The sequence below is a fragment of the Pipistrellus kuhlii genome, unplaced genomic scaffold (assembly GCF_014108245.1).
Source record: "Pipistrellus kuhlii isolate mPipKuh1 unplaced genomic scaffold, mPipKuh1.p scaffold_m20_p_14, whole genome shotgun sequence".
NCBI classification, from domain to species: domain Eukaryota; kingdom Metazoa; phylum Chordata; class Mammalia; order Chiroptera; family Vespertilionidae; genus Pipistrellus; species Pipistrellus kuhlii.
The window spans coordinates 1,284,147-1,302,414 of record NW_023425449.1 but is presented as its reverse complement, the minus strand read 5'-3'; the positions used below and the strand labels follow the sequence as shown (position 1 = coordinate 1,302,414).

At 56.8% G+C, this 18,268-nt stretch overlaps 1 protein-coding gene across 3 annotated transcripts in view; it reads right to left on the bottom strand.

Moving 5' to 3' along the window:
• The window catches only part of FAM135B (family with sequence similarity 135 member B), a 65,114-nt gene that overhangs the window by 25,240 nt on the left and 21,606 nt on the right, over positions 1 to 18,268 (bottom strand). For all 3 annotated transcript variants that reach the window (XR_006741527.1, XM_036437520.2, XM_036437521.2), the window contains exons 2-5: positions 9,960 to 10,055; positions 6,896 to 6,975; positions 1,923 to 2,062; positions 458 to 528 (exon numbers count right to left, since the gene is read on the bottom strand). Coding sequence is in view for 2 of the 3 variants with exons in the window: in XM_036437520.2 (XP_036293413.1) it covers positions 458 to 528; positions 1,923 to 2,062; positions 6,896 to 6,975; positions 9,960 to 10,036 (368 nt within the window). In the remaining variant the exon portion in view is untranslated. The remainder of the gene's footprint in view (positions 1 to 457; positions 529 to 1,922; positions 2,063 to 6,895; positions 6,976 to 9,959; positions 10,056 to 18,268) is intronic.

Sequence of the window (18,268 nt, the reverse complement as noted above, 5' to 3'; positions counted from 1 at the left end):
GCCGTGGTGCATACATGCAGTGGACTATTACTCAGCCATAAGAAAGAGCAAAACCTGCCCGGCCGGCGGGGCTCAGGGGTTGACTGTTCACCTATGAACCAGGAGGTCATGGTTCCATTCCCGGTCAGGGCACAGGCCCAGGTTGTGGGCTCCATCCCCAGTGTGGGGTGTGTAGGAGGCAGCTGATCGATGATTCTCTCTCTTCATTGATGTTCCCATCTTTCCCTCCCTCTCCCTTCCTCTGTGAAATCACATTTTTTAGAATTTTTTTTTTAATTAAAAGAGTAAAATCTTACTCTTTGTGACAGCATGTATGGACCTACGAGGTATTATGCTAAGTGAGTAAGTCAGTCAGAGAAAGGCATTTCTAAAGACGTTCTGAGGTTCATGGCCATGAGGCTGCCCGAGTGGGGGGAGGAAATGCGGTGCCAGGATTCACAAGTTCAAGGGCACTCACTGCTGCTCACTGTCCGTGAAGTGCAGGTCCACCTTGAGCTGAAAGTCAACTTCACTCAGGGCCTCTTCCACCTGTGGGAGAGAAACAGCTCGAGGGAGTTCGGGGTCAGGTGTGGCCAATGACAACTCCGGCCAGTCTCCGTCTCACAATCTGGAAGGAATATCACCAGGAAGTAATGATGTGAGAGCACTCTGGTCCATGTATGCGCCACGGAACTCTGGTGGACAGGGTGTCTGTGAGCATTGCATGGACAACGGGAGGGATTTATGCCGTCAAATTTGGGGAAGAATCCCATTGGCCAAAGAGATGCTAGTTAAACCATTTGCTCCATTGCAGGACCTCAAGAACCTTGTTCCCCAAACAGATTTGACATGAAATTATTGTTATTTTTTTATTGATTTCAGAGAGGGAGGGGATGAGGGAAAAAGGGAAATAAGGAAGGGAGGGAGGGAGGGAGAGTGGGAGGGAGGAGGGAAGGAAGGATATAAGCTCTGATCAGGCCATGCAGTTGGAAGCTCCACTTGGCTCAGGCTCCCCAGTCGCTGACAGCCTCTGCCTGTGGCTCAGCCCTGGCAGCTAACCCCCCAATTTCTTGCCCAGTATCCCGTGGTCTGGCATCGTTCAGGGACAGTGTCACCTAGATTCCTTCTGGACCTGGTGCGGGACAGAGCCGCCACAGGAAACACTGATGCATCTTGAGGAACAGAGAAAGCTCATCCCCACCCCACCGCTTTTGGGCTTCCTCCTTTGCCAGAACGTTCTCATCCTGCAGAGATGGCACTGTCTCGCCTCTTCGGAAATATATTCCTGGGGAAGTGTAACTCAGGCTGGGACATATGGGTGGAATTTATCTTTAGGCCCCTGGTGTTTTAAAATTTGTAGTTAAAAAAAAAAAAAGCCTTTAAAAGTTCACATTCTGCTGGATCCAAGGGCTATGAATAACTCCATCTCCTCACTCTGTTTTGCATAATCAGGAACCGCGCCGTGTACACACAGCCCAAGCGTCGCAACCTCCTGCGCAGCCCCAGGAAGGAGCCTGGCAAGGCGAGCCCCCAATCTCCTGGGCGTGCGTTCGCCCGGGGAAGGAAGATTCACTGTGCGCTCCAGATCCAGGCTCGATGCCGCCCCTCTGGGCTTGGCGGGAAGCCCGGGCTGGAATGAGCGGGGCTGGACTGAGCCCAGTTATGACTTCACCCGCATCTCCAAAACATTTCGCTGGAGGATGAGACAGTCAGCACGCCAGTACAGCAACACCTTGGGCTGGGAAACGAGCGAGTGTAGGAATGAGAGAACGAGCACCTAAGTGAGGAAGAGAAGGGAGGTCGGGAATCTCACATCCGTCAGATGCCGGAGCAGACGACGGCTGCCTGGACCGCTCCCCTTGGTGGGCACAGAAGGCGCCTGGCGGGCACCGCGCCTCAGGGCAGGAGCTGCAGGCATGGCCGCCGGCCGACCCAGGACTCACCCGTTCCCCGTCCAGCAGCAGGTGGGCCCGGAAGACGGCGGCGTCGCCAATGGGCACCTCCTCGCTCCTGTAGGCGATCTGGAAGACGCGGCTATGCACGGCGCTCTCCTGGACGCAGGCCGCATGCAGGCTGCCGCCCTCTGCAAAACAGGAGGCCGCGGGGCCCTGAACCCCAGGACCTGGACCCCAGCCTCTCGGTGTCTGTCCGGCCCGAGGGGAGCAATGCCCAAGCCCCGTTCCCCTTCCTGCGTGTGGCCTTGGCCCGGCCACGGAATCGGAGCATCAACGAGGGAGAACGCTGGCCGCTCACTTCCCACAATGGACGTGCGGTGCCTGGGGATGAGGGGAGGGAGTGTGAGAACTGTGCGAGTCTCCCCATGGGCAGGCTCCCTGGCCAGCCGAACGTGGTCCCAGGACGCCTCTACCCAGATCGCTTCCTGGGCATCTCTGGGAACCGGGGACAGCGGAGCCACCTGGGAGCCAGCTGGCGAGGTTTCCGGGAGCGGACGGAAGAGAAAGCACCTGCAGGAGACCGTCACTGGGTTTTTCCAGGAAACAGGCGGCGTGAGTATTCCCGTCACCTGATGCTTTCTGAAGGTCAGGCTGGGGGCACTCGCTGAGGGGATAGAGATAGGACCTTCTATGATGCTATGGAGGCTGCCAGCTCCCCGGAGCCCCTGCCGCCATCAGCAGGGACACTGCAGGAGAATGGGGCTCCCGGAGAGAAGGGCCCAGGAGCCCGGTGACTTTGTCTGGATGTGGAAGGCGGGGAGCGCTGTGGGGCTGGGACAGACTCCTCCCGGCAAGGAGGTAGGTCTATCCTGAGTGAATCAGGCAAGGACACCGATTTCCAGAAATAAGGGTGCCTCCACAAAAGCTGGGGCCCGGGGATGACTCTGGGGGCTCACACAGGCCCAGGGGTTCATGGGTCAGAGGTCAGCTGGGCCACACTGTGACCTGGGCCAGCTCACCAGGCACAGGGGAGGTCTGAGACGATGGTGGGTATGTGAGTGTGACTAAGGGGTTAGGACCTGGGGTCCAAGGTGTGGGCCCTCAAGGCCTTGCATACCCCTGGCCCTGCAAGGAATTTGTCATGGAAGTCGCCCTCTCATCTGTGGGGAGTATGACCCCCATGGATGCTGAGACCTCAGATAGCACCTGGTCCTACACAGGATGGGCACAGCAGTCTGCAGTGGTCCGTGTGGAAAGAGACATGCAGGTTGTGATGACAACAACGGCTTTATTGACTCCAAAGAACGTCACCTTGCACTGCCCACCCGCTGCTGCCCACGCCTGTCCATTCTGCTGTCCCCTGTGTGCACACACCTGTGCACAGGTTACCTCACCAGCCAGGCACGGCGAGTCAGAAATGAAAGAGAACAGCCAGAACGACACACTGTAATCAAAGGTATGGGAATGTGACGGTGGTTGAGCAGGTCCCACGTGACCCGTGTGGAAGCCCCAGTCCAGGGGAGGGCTTACCACAGACCCGGCCCCTCATGCTGCCCAGGCCAGGCAAGTATTTACAGAACGCACGACTGACCAAGCTCCCGGCACCCGGCCCGAGGATTTGGCAGAGGCGATGGATGAGCACAGTGGAGGGAGCTGGGTCTGGGCCCAGCAGCCAGCCCACTGCGGCTGCCTCTGTTTCCCGTGTCCCTGCGGGGACCAGGCTGGCTGCCTCTGTTTCCCCTGCGTCCCTGTGGGGACCAGCCCCACCCCCAATCCCCTGTCCTGTGCTTCCTGCCTGCACTGGACCCACCTGAGCACAGGGCGGGCTTTCTGCGAAGAGCAGAGCCCAGGCTCCATTTTCTCCCTGAAACCCACTCTGTCCTCAGGCCCCCAGGAGACATCCCCCCCGCCCCCCAGGAGGCTGACGCCCTGCAGTGTGGCCTGGCGTCCGCACCGTCTGCTGGGCCATCTGCTGCCTGGAGCCGCGGGCAGCCAGACCGCACGCAGCACATCTGGTGCTTGTAGGAGCGGAAGCCCCTCCCGGTGTGACCCTGGGTTCCCAGGAGCAGAGCTGCTCTCCGGCCCATGGAGGCCATGGAGGGAGGGGCGAGCGGGGACCTGCTACAGGAAGAGCACGGAGCCCTGAGAGTGACTGCTGAGCGGGCGAGCCCCGGTGATCGCTCTGTGTCTGACTGCAGGGACGGAATGTCCCTCCGAGGGCCAGTCCCACTGCCCAGGGCTGAGCCACACCTGACCAGCCCCCATCGTGGCTGGCCTCCTCCCCAGCTATGAAAGAGTGGCACTCCCCAGACACAGGGCATTCTCGTTGCACCCTCTCCACTATGCTTCACCTTCCCTGTGGACTCCTCCTCCTGGTCCGTTACCTGGGTCAGACCTGCAGTCAAGAAAGGGGGCAGGACCTTCCAAATTGGTTAGCCCAGGAACCAACCAATCAGAGAGCAGCATCCTGTAGGCCACCTGCTAGGTCAGCCTAAGCCCTTGACTCAGGGACTGTGGAGAGTGTGAGGCCCTGGGGCAGGGCCAGGCTAACTGGCCAGTGTGGGGGAGGCTAGGAAAGGTCAGGGTCCTGGTTTCTCTCTCTCTCTCTTTCTTTCCCTCCTCACTCCCTTCCACTTTCTCTAAAAATCAATGGAAAAATATCCTCAGGTGAGGATTAAAAATAAAATTATTCAAATCTTAAAAAAAAAAAAAAATTCCCTTTGCCCGGCTGGCATAGCCCAGTGGTTAAGCATTGAGCTATGAACCAGGAGGTCATAGTTCGATTCCCGGTCAGGGCAGATGCCCAGGTTGCAGGCTTGATCACTGTGTGCAGGAGGCAACTGATCAATGATACTCTCTCATCACTGGTGTCTCTATCTCTCTCTCCCTTCCTCTCTGAAAATCAATAAAAATATATTTAAAATATAATAATTTCCTTGTTATTTGACTATTACAAAAAACCATAAGAAATGTAGAGAAGGCTAGTGGTGCACACTTGCTGAAACAAAATTAACAACCAAGCTCCAGCACTGACCCACAAACACCCGCTCCGCCTCTCTCCTCATTTATAAACTCTCCGAGATGGAAAACAAAACAGGACGCTTCCACCAGCCCCGGGCCAGGTGTGTTCACTCCCCTGCAGGATCAATAGCCATTTATTAGTGCCGTGGCTGCCTATGGGAAAATATGGGCCAGCCAATAACACCCACCTCAGGCGGCGGAGGAAAAGCACATTTACTTCAGGGAAGAAAAACAAGGACATTCATTTTCAGGACTCGCGATTTCTACTGTGCGTGAAACTTGAACAGTATCTGCCTGACCTTCTTCTCTAGCCTTCCCCAGAGCCTGGGGCCCTCACACCACTGAATTGTTTCTCTCTTTTTAAAAATATGTTTTTATTGCGTTTTTAAGAGAGAAAGGGACAGGGATAGAGAGACAGAAGCATTGATAAGAGAAACATTGATCGGCTGCCTCCTGCATGCCCCCAACTGGGGATGGAGCCCACAACCTGGGCATGTGCCCCATTAGGGAAACAAACGTGTAACCTCCTGATTCATGGGTTGATGCCCAACCACTGAGCCACCGGCTGGACTGGATTCCGCCTCTCTAGACACCACAGCCAGCTCTGTGTGTTTTCATTTTAGACCTGAGTATAGCAAAAAAGCCAAGTGAAATCATTCGTCCCAACAAGACTGCCTGATGAATGAGTGTCAAAGACGCCAGCAGATCCCTCATGTTTGGATTCTTTCCGGCTCTTTGTCAATCCATCCTTCTCACCGTCTGATCGGCTACACTTTTCCTTCTTCTCACTTGGCAATGCGGGCAGATAGCAGCGCATCTGTCTGCCCAGGTGCTCTCCCACAGCTGGACACACAGAGGGGCCCACGAAGGGGTGCGGGGGGCCTGCACTGGCATCATACATGTGGGTGGGCTCATCTCAGAAGCTCCCTCCTCTACCGAGATCTCAGCAGGAAGCAGCACATGAGTGCCTGGCTGATCCCCCTGCCCCCTTAATCCTCCGCAACTCAAACCCTCAAGAATCCACCACTGTTTTCAGCCATTAAGGTTTGGAGTCCCTTAGAATGCAGCAATATCCAGCTGGAAATAGTCTAACTGGAACACTCACTCTGAGGAAGAAACCGAAATGCTCTCGGCTCCCCCAGGGTGACCTGTGGTTACTGCTGGCCTCTGGCTCCCTCTGTGCTAAATATTATGCTCGCTTACGATGCCAAGGGCACACCAAATGCTCCGTGATTGCCCCGTGTCAATGAGACCAAGAAAGAAAATGCTCTTCTCCGCCAATTGCATGTCATTTTTCTTTTCTTTGTCTCTGCATGGCCCCATCCTGGTCTTATTTTTCCAAAGCCACTCGCTGGGCTCTGCCAGCTGTGGGGGCCCTGCAGTCTGGTCCTCATGGGAGGATGTTCGCTCCCAGAGGGTTCAGCCGGAGAGGAAGTCCAGCTCTGGCCCTGCAGTCACAGGGGAATCAGAGACCCAGTCCGCCTGGGGTGGCTGCCCTCAGGTCAGCGGGCCTTAGTCCCACCTGGCTTCCAGGCATCACCCCGGGGGCACAGGACCCGCCAGCCTTGAAGCCCTGACCACAGGGCACTCACAGGCCAGGCCATGGGCCCTGACCTTGGGCGAGTCCCTGCCCAGGCCCCGGCCAGGTGCCCCTTCTGTGAGATGCCCCCTGCACATGGCATCTCTGGGAGATGTACAGCACCCTCTCACGGACCAGCCCTGACAAGGGCCCTGCAGAGGGCAGCTTCTGACCCTCATTTTCAGGTGAGGGAGGGGAGCTCAGAGCTGCCAGTGTCTGAGGCCACACAGCCAGTTCATGCCATGGAGGGGCTCACACCCCTCCTCTCAGTCAAGATCACCGACCTCCTCCTGGCAGAGACGCGATGGGAGGGGGACAGCACAGGAACAGTGACGGGGAGCTGCAGCCGAGGGCACACAGTGCCCGCAGTGATCCCCAAAGCCTGCCAGTGGAGCTGAGGCCCCCTCCACCCCCTGCTCACCTGTCTGCCCAACGACGGAGGCGCTCAGTCTGTGGGGGATCCTTGAGGACACCTTCAAGGCCATGCGGATCTGGTAATACCTGAGAAAGAGCAGAGATCACATTCCTTATTGCCGCACGGTTGATAAGGAGCCACTGTCCACGGCAGGGAGGCTGGCACAGGGCACCTGGCACCTACATGTCAGAGATGAGTCTTGTTGCCACACCTTCCAGGAGGCCCATTTGGTGCCAGATACCAAAACCCTCTTCCAGCCAATCCCCAGTCACTTCTGAACCCTCACTCCGCACACACACTGGGCCGCGGAGCCTCCCTCGGGGAGTGACTCATCATTTGGAACTTCACATGCGTCTAGAGAAATATGTCCAAAACCCCGTAGAAATGCTACCTTTTCCTTCCTTTGTATCCCTTACAGCTCTTACCACCACACGAAGGAGAGAAAAGAAAGGCAATCTGATTAACAGGCGCTCTCAGTTGATTCCGAAAATCTCCATCGTGACAGCTGCTGGAGGAGACTGCGGGCCCTGTTCATCTCTGTTTCAATGACTAATACGGAGCTGGCGCATGGCTGGCACTCACCCCGTGCCAGAGGAATGAATGAATGAATGAATGAATGAGCAAGCATGTCCCAGAACAAAGGCTCCCTCAACAAACCCCAAGCTATGCCATCCAACCCCCACACGGCCACTCTGTGAGCACCTGAGAATCCACATGCAATTCTTATAAAGCCAGCAGGGCCAGGAACGCATCGCATCCTCTGTGCCAGGCGTCTTCAAACTACGGCCCGCGGGCCACATGCGGCCGGCAGAGGAGTCTGATCCGGCCCGCCAGGTTTTTTGGGCAGTGAGCGCAGCCGAGGTGTTACAGTAGGAATTAGTAGTTCATATAGTCCGGCCCTCCAGCTCTCTGAGGGACCGTGATCTGGCCCCCACTTTAAAAAGTTTGAGGACCCCTGCCTGTGCGAACAGAGCTCTGTGACATTTAGCTGTAATCACTTGCCCATCCAGGCTATTATGAAACAGCCAGTCTGACCCAGGGACACCGGACAGGGCCTACGACACAAATTACTGTTTGTGAAAAGGTCAAAACTGAGACTCCAAAGTCCAGCACCGGGTCTCAGAACCAAGTGGGCAATTCCTTTGCTGAGCCCCTCTCTCCACAGGTGACAAGACCTGCGTCAGCTCACAGAATTGTCAGGACATGCGGATGGGAGAGTGCCCGGCAACCATTGGCGTGATGCTCACACCCCCCTCCCCATATTTCATTAGAGATAAAATATTATTATTTCCCAAGACCTGGCGCTGCTGACCTTTAGGTCCACCTGCTCGCTGGCCTCCCCATCCGCCCCTCTGCAAGCTGCCCACTTGGCGTGGCCCTCACCCACGTCTGAGCCCCACTCTCTCTCACAGTGGGGTGGCCACAAAGGATCAGCAGACTTGACTAAAGAAGTGGAAGAATAAAAAGATCATTTCTGACAGGAGCAGACGAATCAATTAATTGATCTCTGGTGAGCCAAGGTAATCGTGTTTCAGAGTCTATTAAGGCCGGTCGGGCTGCTTAGCTAATTTCACAGGGAGCTGGCTGTCCCTGACATGAGGCCGTGATGGCAAACGTCGGGGCACAAACACGATGGCAGCTTCTTCCGGGAATCACCTGACCTAAACTCAACCCTCTCCGCTCTGGTGGAGAAAGGTGGGAGTTGCTTCAATGAGGGTTCGATCCTCACGTTTCTATGAGCATCTGACCTTACGTGTCAGATCTGATCACACTGACCGGAGGGCCTGTGCACAGAGCTCTGTGGACAGGGCCGCGTTTACCCAGAAAACCACGGAACACTGCTGGGCAGACAGTCCTCTCAGTGCCCCTGGAGAGGCAGAAGACGGACTGAACTTCGGCTGAAAAACTTCACTCCGAAGGACATGAAAGAAGATTGAACATGAAATTGGAATTCATTTTCAAGGACAGATCTTAGTTCCCATTCAGCTACCAATACCAGCAATGAAGGCTCACGGTGCCATAGCAGGCACAAATGAGTTATGAATGTGTTGTGTGTGATTCTGGCTTTAACTGAGCCTAATTCAATACTAGATTTCAGTGCTGGGCCTGGCTACATGAGGTGCCTCCCCGCCCAACCCCTGTAGATCTGGGAAGAGCAGTGCCCAGGCTGGCTGAGTAAGTCCTATTTCTGTCGTCTCTTTAGGTCTCCTTTGCCGACTGCACCGGGCTCTCCTGGTGTTTTGGATGAGTTGCCTGAACGTCCTGCTACATGACAATCTCAGACACGCCCCAGGCAGCTGCAGTCGCCTGCGCCCAGAATCCTGAGCTCCAGCCACAGCTGGTACCCTAAGCCTCCAAGGTGTAGAGTCATTTGTTACGCAGCAATGACAAGCTGTGTTAATGTGCGCACCTCACATGCTCCGTTTCCTGGCCTGTGTCATGGGGAAGGAAGGCAGGCATGTGAGGACACAGATGGGTCTATGTTTAGACGCCCCTAACCACTCCGCATCCTGGCTTTTATGTGCAATGACCTTGAGAGGCATAAGTCTATGATGAAGATGTATTGAGATCTTGCATGGAAAATGCCAAGTTCAGAGTATGCCCTCAAACTGAGAGCAACTGCATTTTAATTATCTCTCTAAGGAGGATGCTGCAAATTCTCCACTTTAGAGAGAGCTAGGCACAGGTTTTCCGATGCGTGGTTTGAAAAGATACCCCATGAGCACTGAGCCCACAGACACCTTTTTATCAGAACTGCACCCGCTTCGTTTCCAGTGAGTTCACTTTCCTTTCACACGGACTGGCAGCTGCAGTGGACAATCCACTACGAGAGAGGGCGTGGGAGAAAGGGCAGGAGGAGGAGGAGAGAGAGTAGCATTGTCTCGTCTCTCAGTACACGGTTCATTGTGAGGGACACTAAAGGTTTGGGTTTTCCACTTGGCAGGGAAGATGATGAAAATCCTTTCTCCACTGATCCAGAATGTCCTGGAACCTGTCCTCCCTCCCTCCACACCCCACGGGCCAGGAGAAAGAAATGCCCCACCCACCCCCCAGGCAGCACAGCACTCACCCTCGGTGGAACAGGTCCACGTTATAGAACTTATGGAGCTCCACCGAAAACTCCACCGTGCCCTGTACTTCAGACATGATCTTCCTGGTGCATTACCTGAAAGGCAAGAGAGAGACGGACAGCGTGAGGTCCCGTCCACCCCACCCAGAGCCGAGCTTCCAGAACAGGAATCCCGCAGCGCTGATGTGGGCCGCTGGGCGTGTCCTACGAACGGGGCCCTAGCGGGTCCGTCATCACTCACCACTCCTTTTCGCGGGAAGGACGGCGAGACGGAGTGACCTGCTTGCTGTCACACGGCTCACCCCCGAGAGGGCCAGGACAGGCGGGCGCCCAGACACCCTAATTCTAAAGCGGGACCCAATGCACCAGGCCTCTCTTCCTCATCGGGTGTTCCTGGGGTGCTGGGGGCTGGGACCCCATGTCCGTTAGCCACGAGGAATTATGGGTGCTTTCCCTGGCAATATTTCTGAAACGTTCAATCCGTTATTGACGCGTTCTGACATGCTTTAGGTCATTCTCCGTTGCCTCCGAGGAAAGTTGTTAGAAATATTAAGGACGATTTTGGAGAAGCGCCACGATCCCAGCCCTTCCTGAAACACTGCTGGGCATCCAGCCCTCTGCCAAACATGTTTTCCATCAAAATGTTGTTTTTCTCTTAAAACACCAGCCTTCAAAGTGTGTGACCTTCCAAGATGAAACGGAAACCAGGGTGTTGGTCCTCACACGCATCAGCACTGACGTTAGGGAGAGGGCGCGGAGCTACCGTGCTCAAAGGATGACACAGTGAAGGGTCACGACAGGGTGAGGGGGGGTCCAGGGAGGGGCCTGCTCCAGTTGTGGGACAGAAAGGGAAGAACCAGGCAGGCTGCTGGGCATCACCAGGGCACCAGTCAATCAGAATGCACTGCCTTCGCCAGCTGAGAGAAGCCGTCCACCAGCAGAGCCCCCCACCTCCGCAGCCCCTCACACACACCCACCTGGACGGCCCACTGTCACCTCCCCATTGAGGCGCTCCCAGGCTCACAGGTGAAGGCAGCTGCCTCAGGAAGCCCCTCCCCCCGGTGCTGCCACAGCCCACTGCATGGGGTCCCCCACAGGAGCACCCCAACAGCCCTGACCACATCGCACCCTGGAGGCGGGGCAGGAGGCCAGGTCCTGAAAGGAGGGACAGCGCTGAGCTGGACAGAAGCCTGGCCGCGGTGCCTGCAGTCACACCGCGGGATGAGCAGGAGGAAGGAGGGAGCACAGACAGCGCAGAGCAAGGCCCGCGGGAATGAGTGAGTGCTCCTCTCCCAGCAAATGCAAAGCCGCCGCGGCTCTGGGCCTGCCCGTTCGGGCTGTGAGCTGAAGTACCCAGCGGCCCTCAGTCCCCTGTCGCCGGCTCCTCTGCCTCTGTGTGCGGAGGGAAGGTGTGAAGGCGGCGCCATCCATCACGCCTGCACGGGATCCTCCCCGAGCCGAACCCAGGCCTAAACAGGAAAGAAGGTGAGAGCAAGCCGCCGGATCGCCACCCAGTGAGTCAGGCTGGCACCAGCCACGCGCTATCTGCTGGTGCCCAGGCCAAGGCGCTTTCTGGTGATCTCGCTCGCATGCATCTGTCATTAACTTCCCAAGTGCCACATGACTCAGCCTGCATCTGTGGTCCCGCAGGGACCACCCACAGGTCTCTGAGCCTGCTCCGCCAGTGTCTCCCCAGGCGTGGGCCACCCATCTCCCAGTGCCCCTCCCGCCAGGATGGGAAGCCACGTAGGAACAAAGAGGGAGGTTGTGTGGGGCCCGGAGCCAAGAGGAAAGCAGGCAGCCCTGAGCTGGTTCAGGAGAAGCGGCTGCAGGCTGCTCACTGCTCCTCACGCCCGGGCTGCGTGAGCCTGGGGCCTGGGGCCCGGGTCTCCTGGGTGCACACCTCTCTCTCTGATGCCCCAGAGCTGGTCCTCGCTTTCCCTCCTGGTCTCGGCTCAGGGTCATTTCCACAACAAGCCTCTCACCTCTCTCAGTTCTTTCTAGCACTTCACCCTCTTTATTATTTCTGGACCGTAAGCCACCACATGGGATTATGGCTTAATTTCTGCCTCCCTGCCCCAGTCACCGCCAGGAGGGCAGGCTCCCAAGCACCTGGGCTGCCGTGTCCCTAGGGGCAGCCAATGCCTCGCCCCCAGACAGAGCCCCACACGTGACTGTTCAATAAGCTGGCAGTGACCACCGAGCAAAGTCCTGGAGAGAGAACAGGTTCAGGAGGGGCGGGATGACCTGTGTAAAGGGGACCTACAGGGAGGGGCCAACCTTTGGGACAGCTCTCAGATTGCCACTCATCACTTTATTTCACTTCATCGTCAACACATGGCTCAAAACCCAGCTTCACCGGGTTGTAAACACGCCCGTGCTCTGTGGGAGGAAGCGGATGCTAATGGAGGTGCTGTGGCTCCCTGAGGCCACACGGCTAGTGAATGATGTGGCCGCAGGGACCTCACTGGGTCCTAGGCGAGTGAGGAGGACTGGGGAGGGGGAGCCGGGGCCATGCTGGGGACCTGGGGATGCGCCAGGGAGTGACAGGGGCAGAGGAGAGTGGTGGGGGCCAGCTAGAATTTAAAGAATAATCATGCTCTGCTCACCGTGACTGGTTTGTTCTCATTAGAGGAGGCGCACTCTAACCGGGCTGGGAGTGCAGTGGGACCTGGGAGCTCCCCTGGAGATGTGTCCCGCCCTCCCCATCGGGAGCTGCCTATTAGCGGGGACAGATGACTAACCTAGTGGCAGAAACCAGGGCCGCTGGCCCTTTGAAGACACCCAGCCTTTGCACATCCTCAGGCCTTTGCAAAACTGCAGACCAGTTAACTGCCCGTTTGGCATGCCCTTTGCCTACTTCCATGTAATCTTCATCCTTCTACCCAATATAAGCAGCTGGCTTACGGGGTGCAGAGCAGATTTCTGTGGATGGCCTGCTGCTCCCACGCTGCCGGCAGGACTGAATAAACGCTCATGTATGACTCACCCCTGTCTCTGCCCAATTGGCTCAGACAGTGACAGGCAGTGCAGACCTATTGATCGCCCAGTTACGGGAGGGCCCCGGAGGGACAGGACCGCGCAGGGCCTGCAAGGCGAAGGATTGTGGGCCCTGCAAGTGTCACACGCAGCAAAACCTTAAGAAGAAACTTCAAGCCTTAACCTTTGTGAGATGACAATGAACAGCCTCGTTGGGGCATGAATTAATCATGAGCTCATGCTCTTCATTTTTTAGAATCACTCCTCCCTCTATGACTGTCTCAGCAAAGGCTGCCCAGAGAGCTTCGTGGACATAATGAGACCACTGGCTCGTTCGATCATTCAGCCAATATTAATATTAACTGTGTCAGCAGCCACACTGGCCAGTAGGCAGACATGAATGAATTGGGGAGACATGAATGAGCAAGAAAAGAGTTGGGAAAAGGGAAACGTGACCACACATAACTACGAGAGGACAGTAAGGACCACAGGGGACTCGGCAGGAGCTGTCACAGGACCACGGGGTGGCCATGCGCTCCCCACCTGTGAGTGGGAGCAGGAGATGGAGACCACCCCCAGGGCCCACACCCTCGAAGGCCGAGCACCTGGGAAACCAAGCACCAGGTAAACATGGAGAACTAGGCACAAGGCCGATGACACTCAGAGTGAAGTGGGAGCAGTTCACACAGACACGGCGCAGACAGGCATGGGAGCTGGCTGGGGGAGGGGAGAGGGGAGGGCAGAGCCAGGCTTTCTGAGGGGCCCCACCTGGACTGGGCCTCTACCCTCCCAGCCCCCAACTCCCAGCACTCACACCCAGCAGGCGCAGGCCCTGTACTCTGTGGTCAGGGACAGGAGGGATGGATAGAGAGACAGGAAGATGATAGATAGATAGATAGATAGATAGATAGATAGATGGATGATGGGTGGATGAATGATTGATAGATCAATGATAGATAGATATGTGGATAGACAGATGATAAATACAGACAGATGGTAGGTAGATGGATGGAGAGCTAGATGATAGTTAAACAGATAGATGATAGATAGAGTATATAGATAGATGATAAATGAGAAACGCCTCTCATATTGAATGTCACACATTCAAATAAGGTTTGGAATGCAACCATCTCATTTAAATAAATGTTTGCCTTTCCTGTCTTTGCAACTGTCTCTGCAAACTGTTCTCTCTTCCTCTGGCCCCGGCCCAGGAGCCCCTCCCGCCCAAAGCTGGCTTCTCCTCCCAACTTGTGCCTCCGGCCTGCTTCAGGGAACTGTCTAGGCCAGAAGCCTAAGCAGCACTTTGCTATGTGTGAAGACATTAGCTAATTAGAGTAATTCACACTAGAGTGTGAACGAAGCCAACAATTGGAGGGGAGCAGGGAGCAGGGAGGGGCTGCATTTTAAAGCAGGCACTGAACACATCCTGTGTCTGCTGCCTGTGCCAGTCCTTCTGAAACTCAAGGTCGCCACCAGCACTCCTAGTCAGCCTGTCCACCTCCCTCGCCTTCTCCGTGAAGTCCAGAGCCAAGGAGCACTGCTGTCCACTCAGGAGGGAGTTTTCTGAGCCACCTACGACCAGGACCATGCTTTGGACAGACCTGTGTTTGAATCCTGCCTCTTTCCAGCCTTGGGTGAGAGGAGCTCAACACAGTCCTGGCATAAGCAGGGGACAGATGTGGGGTGCTGGTTCTCCTCTCTCCCCGCCCCCACCCCCACACGCCAGTGTCGCGCCCCTTTCTCCCCCTCCAGACCCCTGGGAGGGAGTCATAAATGGCCTCCCAGATTGCCTTCTGAACAGGTCCTATTTAAGATATATATATGTATATTATTGGTTTCAGAGAGAAAAGGAGAAGGAAAGAGAGAAACATCAATAATGAGAGAGAATCGCTGAATGACTGCCTCCTGCCTATGGCCTCTGGTTCACGGCTGGCACTCCACCACTGAGCCACGCCGCCGGGTGAGCAGGTTCTTGAACAGGCGTCTCTTTCCCAGAGAAGCTCTTGGGCATGTAAGTTTGGGAACCACCCCAATAAAGAAGGTCATTCCTCACTCCTGTAGGGCTTCTCAGAGCCCTTCACATGCGGGCACTTGGTGCGACTCTCCAGGCGGAGTGCTCTCTAGACACGCATGTAGCCCCCGCCTGCACGTTAGGGCCACGCTGTGCTGGGCGCAGGGGCAGTATTGTCTGCGAACAAGGAACTTACTTCATGAGACTCGGCTTCCAGCCCCAGGGCAGATGGACTAGCAGAGCGTGTCCCTCGCCTGAAACACGGATGCTGCCTCGCCCCTCGCTCTGTCCCCAGGCAGCACCCGCTGCTGCTGCGAAGGGAACGCATGCCCCTCACTCATCCGTGGGCCCATGTGGCGCCTTCCATGGCACAAGTAGGGTCCAAGGAAACCAACTAAACATGCATAAAAAGAGGTTTCCTTGGCTAACAGGTCCCAGGCCCCAGCTAACCTGTGCCGGAGCCAGTGTGCAGTCCGCTTGTCAGAGAGCAGAGTGGTGAGTGAGCCACCTACCCAGCCCGCCCTGAGCTGCCCGGGGACTGAATGAGCAGCGCATGCACTCAGATTCCACAGGCATCGGGACCCCACAGGGGCCCAGCTCTGTGACTGATGAAACATTTCCCAGGACTCTGGCCGGAAGGTCCGTGTGCAAAATCCATCCCACAACACGGATGAATAGGAAAACAGGACGCTACAGGAAAGCAGCCAGACACAAAGGATGTGCACTGGGGGAGTCCATTCTTATGAAGTACCCAGACCAGGCAAATCCCTACAAGATAAGCGCTTGTGGGCTTGGCTGGTGTGGCTCAGTGGTTGAGCATCGACCTCTGAACCAGGTCACTGTTCAATTCCTGGTCAGGGCGCATGTCCAGGTTGCAGACTTGATCCCCAGTGTGGGGCATGCAAGAGGCAGCCAATCAAAGGTTCTCTTTTATCAGTGATGTTTCTATTTCCTCTCCCTTCTTCTCTGAAATCAATATATAAAGACAGGCACTTGTGGCTTCCAGGGCCCGTGTGGAGAGGTCCCCATGAGTGACAGCTAACAGCCTGGGGCGTCCTTCGGAGAGACGAAATGTCTGGCACTAGACAGAGGCGGTGGTTGCACAACACGGCGAATGTGCTAAGTGTCACAAATCGCACCATTCAAATGTGATGGTATGTGAGCTTCACCTCAGTCAAACCATGCGCCTCCGATACCACGCATGCTTGTATGATGCTACTCACACAGCCAGCAGCCCAGTGAAAACAGCAACTGATGTCACACGTGGGCTGTGCCGGTTTTGTTGTGTCTTCGCTCTGACTTCCAGGCCGCCCGCCCCCAGCCCTCAGAGGTTCCATTCTTGGTTTACCCGGGGAGGGGAAAGTTTCCTGCCAGCGCCCATGGAACATCATTCACGGGCCGTACGAGATGATCAGCTTAAGGAGCCTGCAGCATAGGGTCCAGCACGTCACTAACTCACCCCTATGCTTTGGCAGGGCCAGGCCGAATGGTTTCGCCGGCCTCATTGGGCCCGAGAGCGGGACGTTCCCCACCCTGGTTTAAACTCTACAGATCCAGTCTCCATCTCGTACAGGGCAGCTCCAGCAGTGGCCTCGGAGTCCCTGTCCCCGGAACCTTCTCCTCTGAAGACCCCACTCGGGCACTTGAAACAGCCCCACCTCAGAGAGCGTGGCACTGCCACCACGGCCCATCGCAGCCCCCATGTGCCTGGCAGGAAGGCGTACTGCCCTTCCGGGCCCGGCATCTGCTCACAGCCTAAGGAGGTGCACCCCGGCCTCCAGCGCCTCCATAGAGACTCTTGGCTGCGAGGGGCCTTCTCCTGCACATGAACCTGCCTGCACCTCGCCCTCGGCTCCCAGACTCACAGACCCAGAGGGAGGCCAGGCTCTGCAGCTGGCTCCCCGGGACTGTGTGACATCAGGGGAGCGGCTGCAACATGGAAGATGCCACCGGGCAGCACCTGCCGGGCCCGGGGGAGTCAAGGCATGGACCTCCTCTCCCCGGCCGGGGCCTCCTCGGGTCTGCACAGAGGAAAGGCCCCGAGGAGGGAGGAGGCCCCGCTGGATTGTCAAGGGTATGCGGGTTCATTTCTAGCCAGAAGGATGCTGCTAAAAATAGTCCTTCTCTGGATGATTTCACATTAAATCTGCTCAGCTTCGATGTCACATCTTACTACCTCCTTCCCGCCCCTGAAGGCCTCGGGTGACCCAGAACAGCAGCTCTTGGTTTGGGGAGAGGCTGGAGGTGTGGGGAGGAGGAGCCATGATGTTAATAGAAATCAGCCCCCTTCAGGGGCCCCGAGGGAGGGCTCTGCGCAGACCCAGCCCTGGGTGGGGAGTGACGGCTGATTTGGGGAATAATGCTGCCGACATAAGGCAGATCAGTGCCACCACTGGGACCCTGTGTGACTGGCAGGCTGCCCACCCTCAGCTCTGGAGTATCGGGGGAGCAGAGGCAGTTCCAGGGCCTGGGATAGGTGGTAGACCAGAAGCCCAGTCATTCCCATAGGTGAAGGCCCAGTGTTTCCCATACTCTGTCCCAGGCTCACCTCTACCCACTGCCTTCGGATGGGAGCGGGAAGAAGGGACAATGAGAGGAGGAGGAGTGGAAGAGGAGGCGGTGGCGGAGAGATGAGTCAGGGAAAGTAGGTCAGACGCCTCCTCTCGGGCAGAACCTCGACGTGGAAGCAGCTACTGAGGAATCCCCTTTCTTTCCTCGGCACCTTGTACAAGTTCCCATGTGCAGCAGACTCGGGAGGAACTGGCATCTGCAGGGGCCAGGGCTGCAGGACTTCTCAGAGCCCCTGACATCACAATCCTCCCACACCTGTCTAGTGGAGCACGCCTCTCTGCCTTTCCTGACGGGAGCCCTCTGAGCCGCGGCTGCCTCCTCAGCGAGGCCCGCCTGAGGGCAGCCCGCAGCGGCAGCGCCTGGAAAGCCACGGGCGAGCCCGCAGGAGGCACGGGCACTCACTCCTCCTTCCCCAGGCAGGGACAGCGCGGGCCTGAAAGGAGCCCATGTGTTTAGCAGCCGGGCTCTCTGCCAACAGCGGCCCCGGGGACGGGGCGCATCTATCTCCCAGCCTTCAGCAGAAAGGAAGGAAAACGCCTTTAACACCGGCTGACACAGCGGCGGGCCTGAGAGGAGCAAGGGCGCAGCCTCTCCAGCGAAGGAGGCGTCTTCCTGAAGAGACACCGACCAGCGGCGCCTCCTGCTCGAGAGCCTGCTGGCCTCCCGGGAGGAAGCCTCGGCTCCGGGGATACACCTGGACCAACAGCTGTGAGAACAAACACCCCTCCCCTCCGGGCCCTCACAGAAA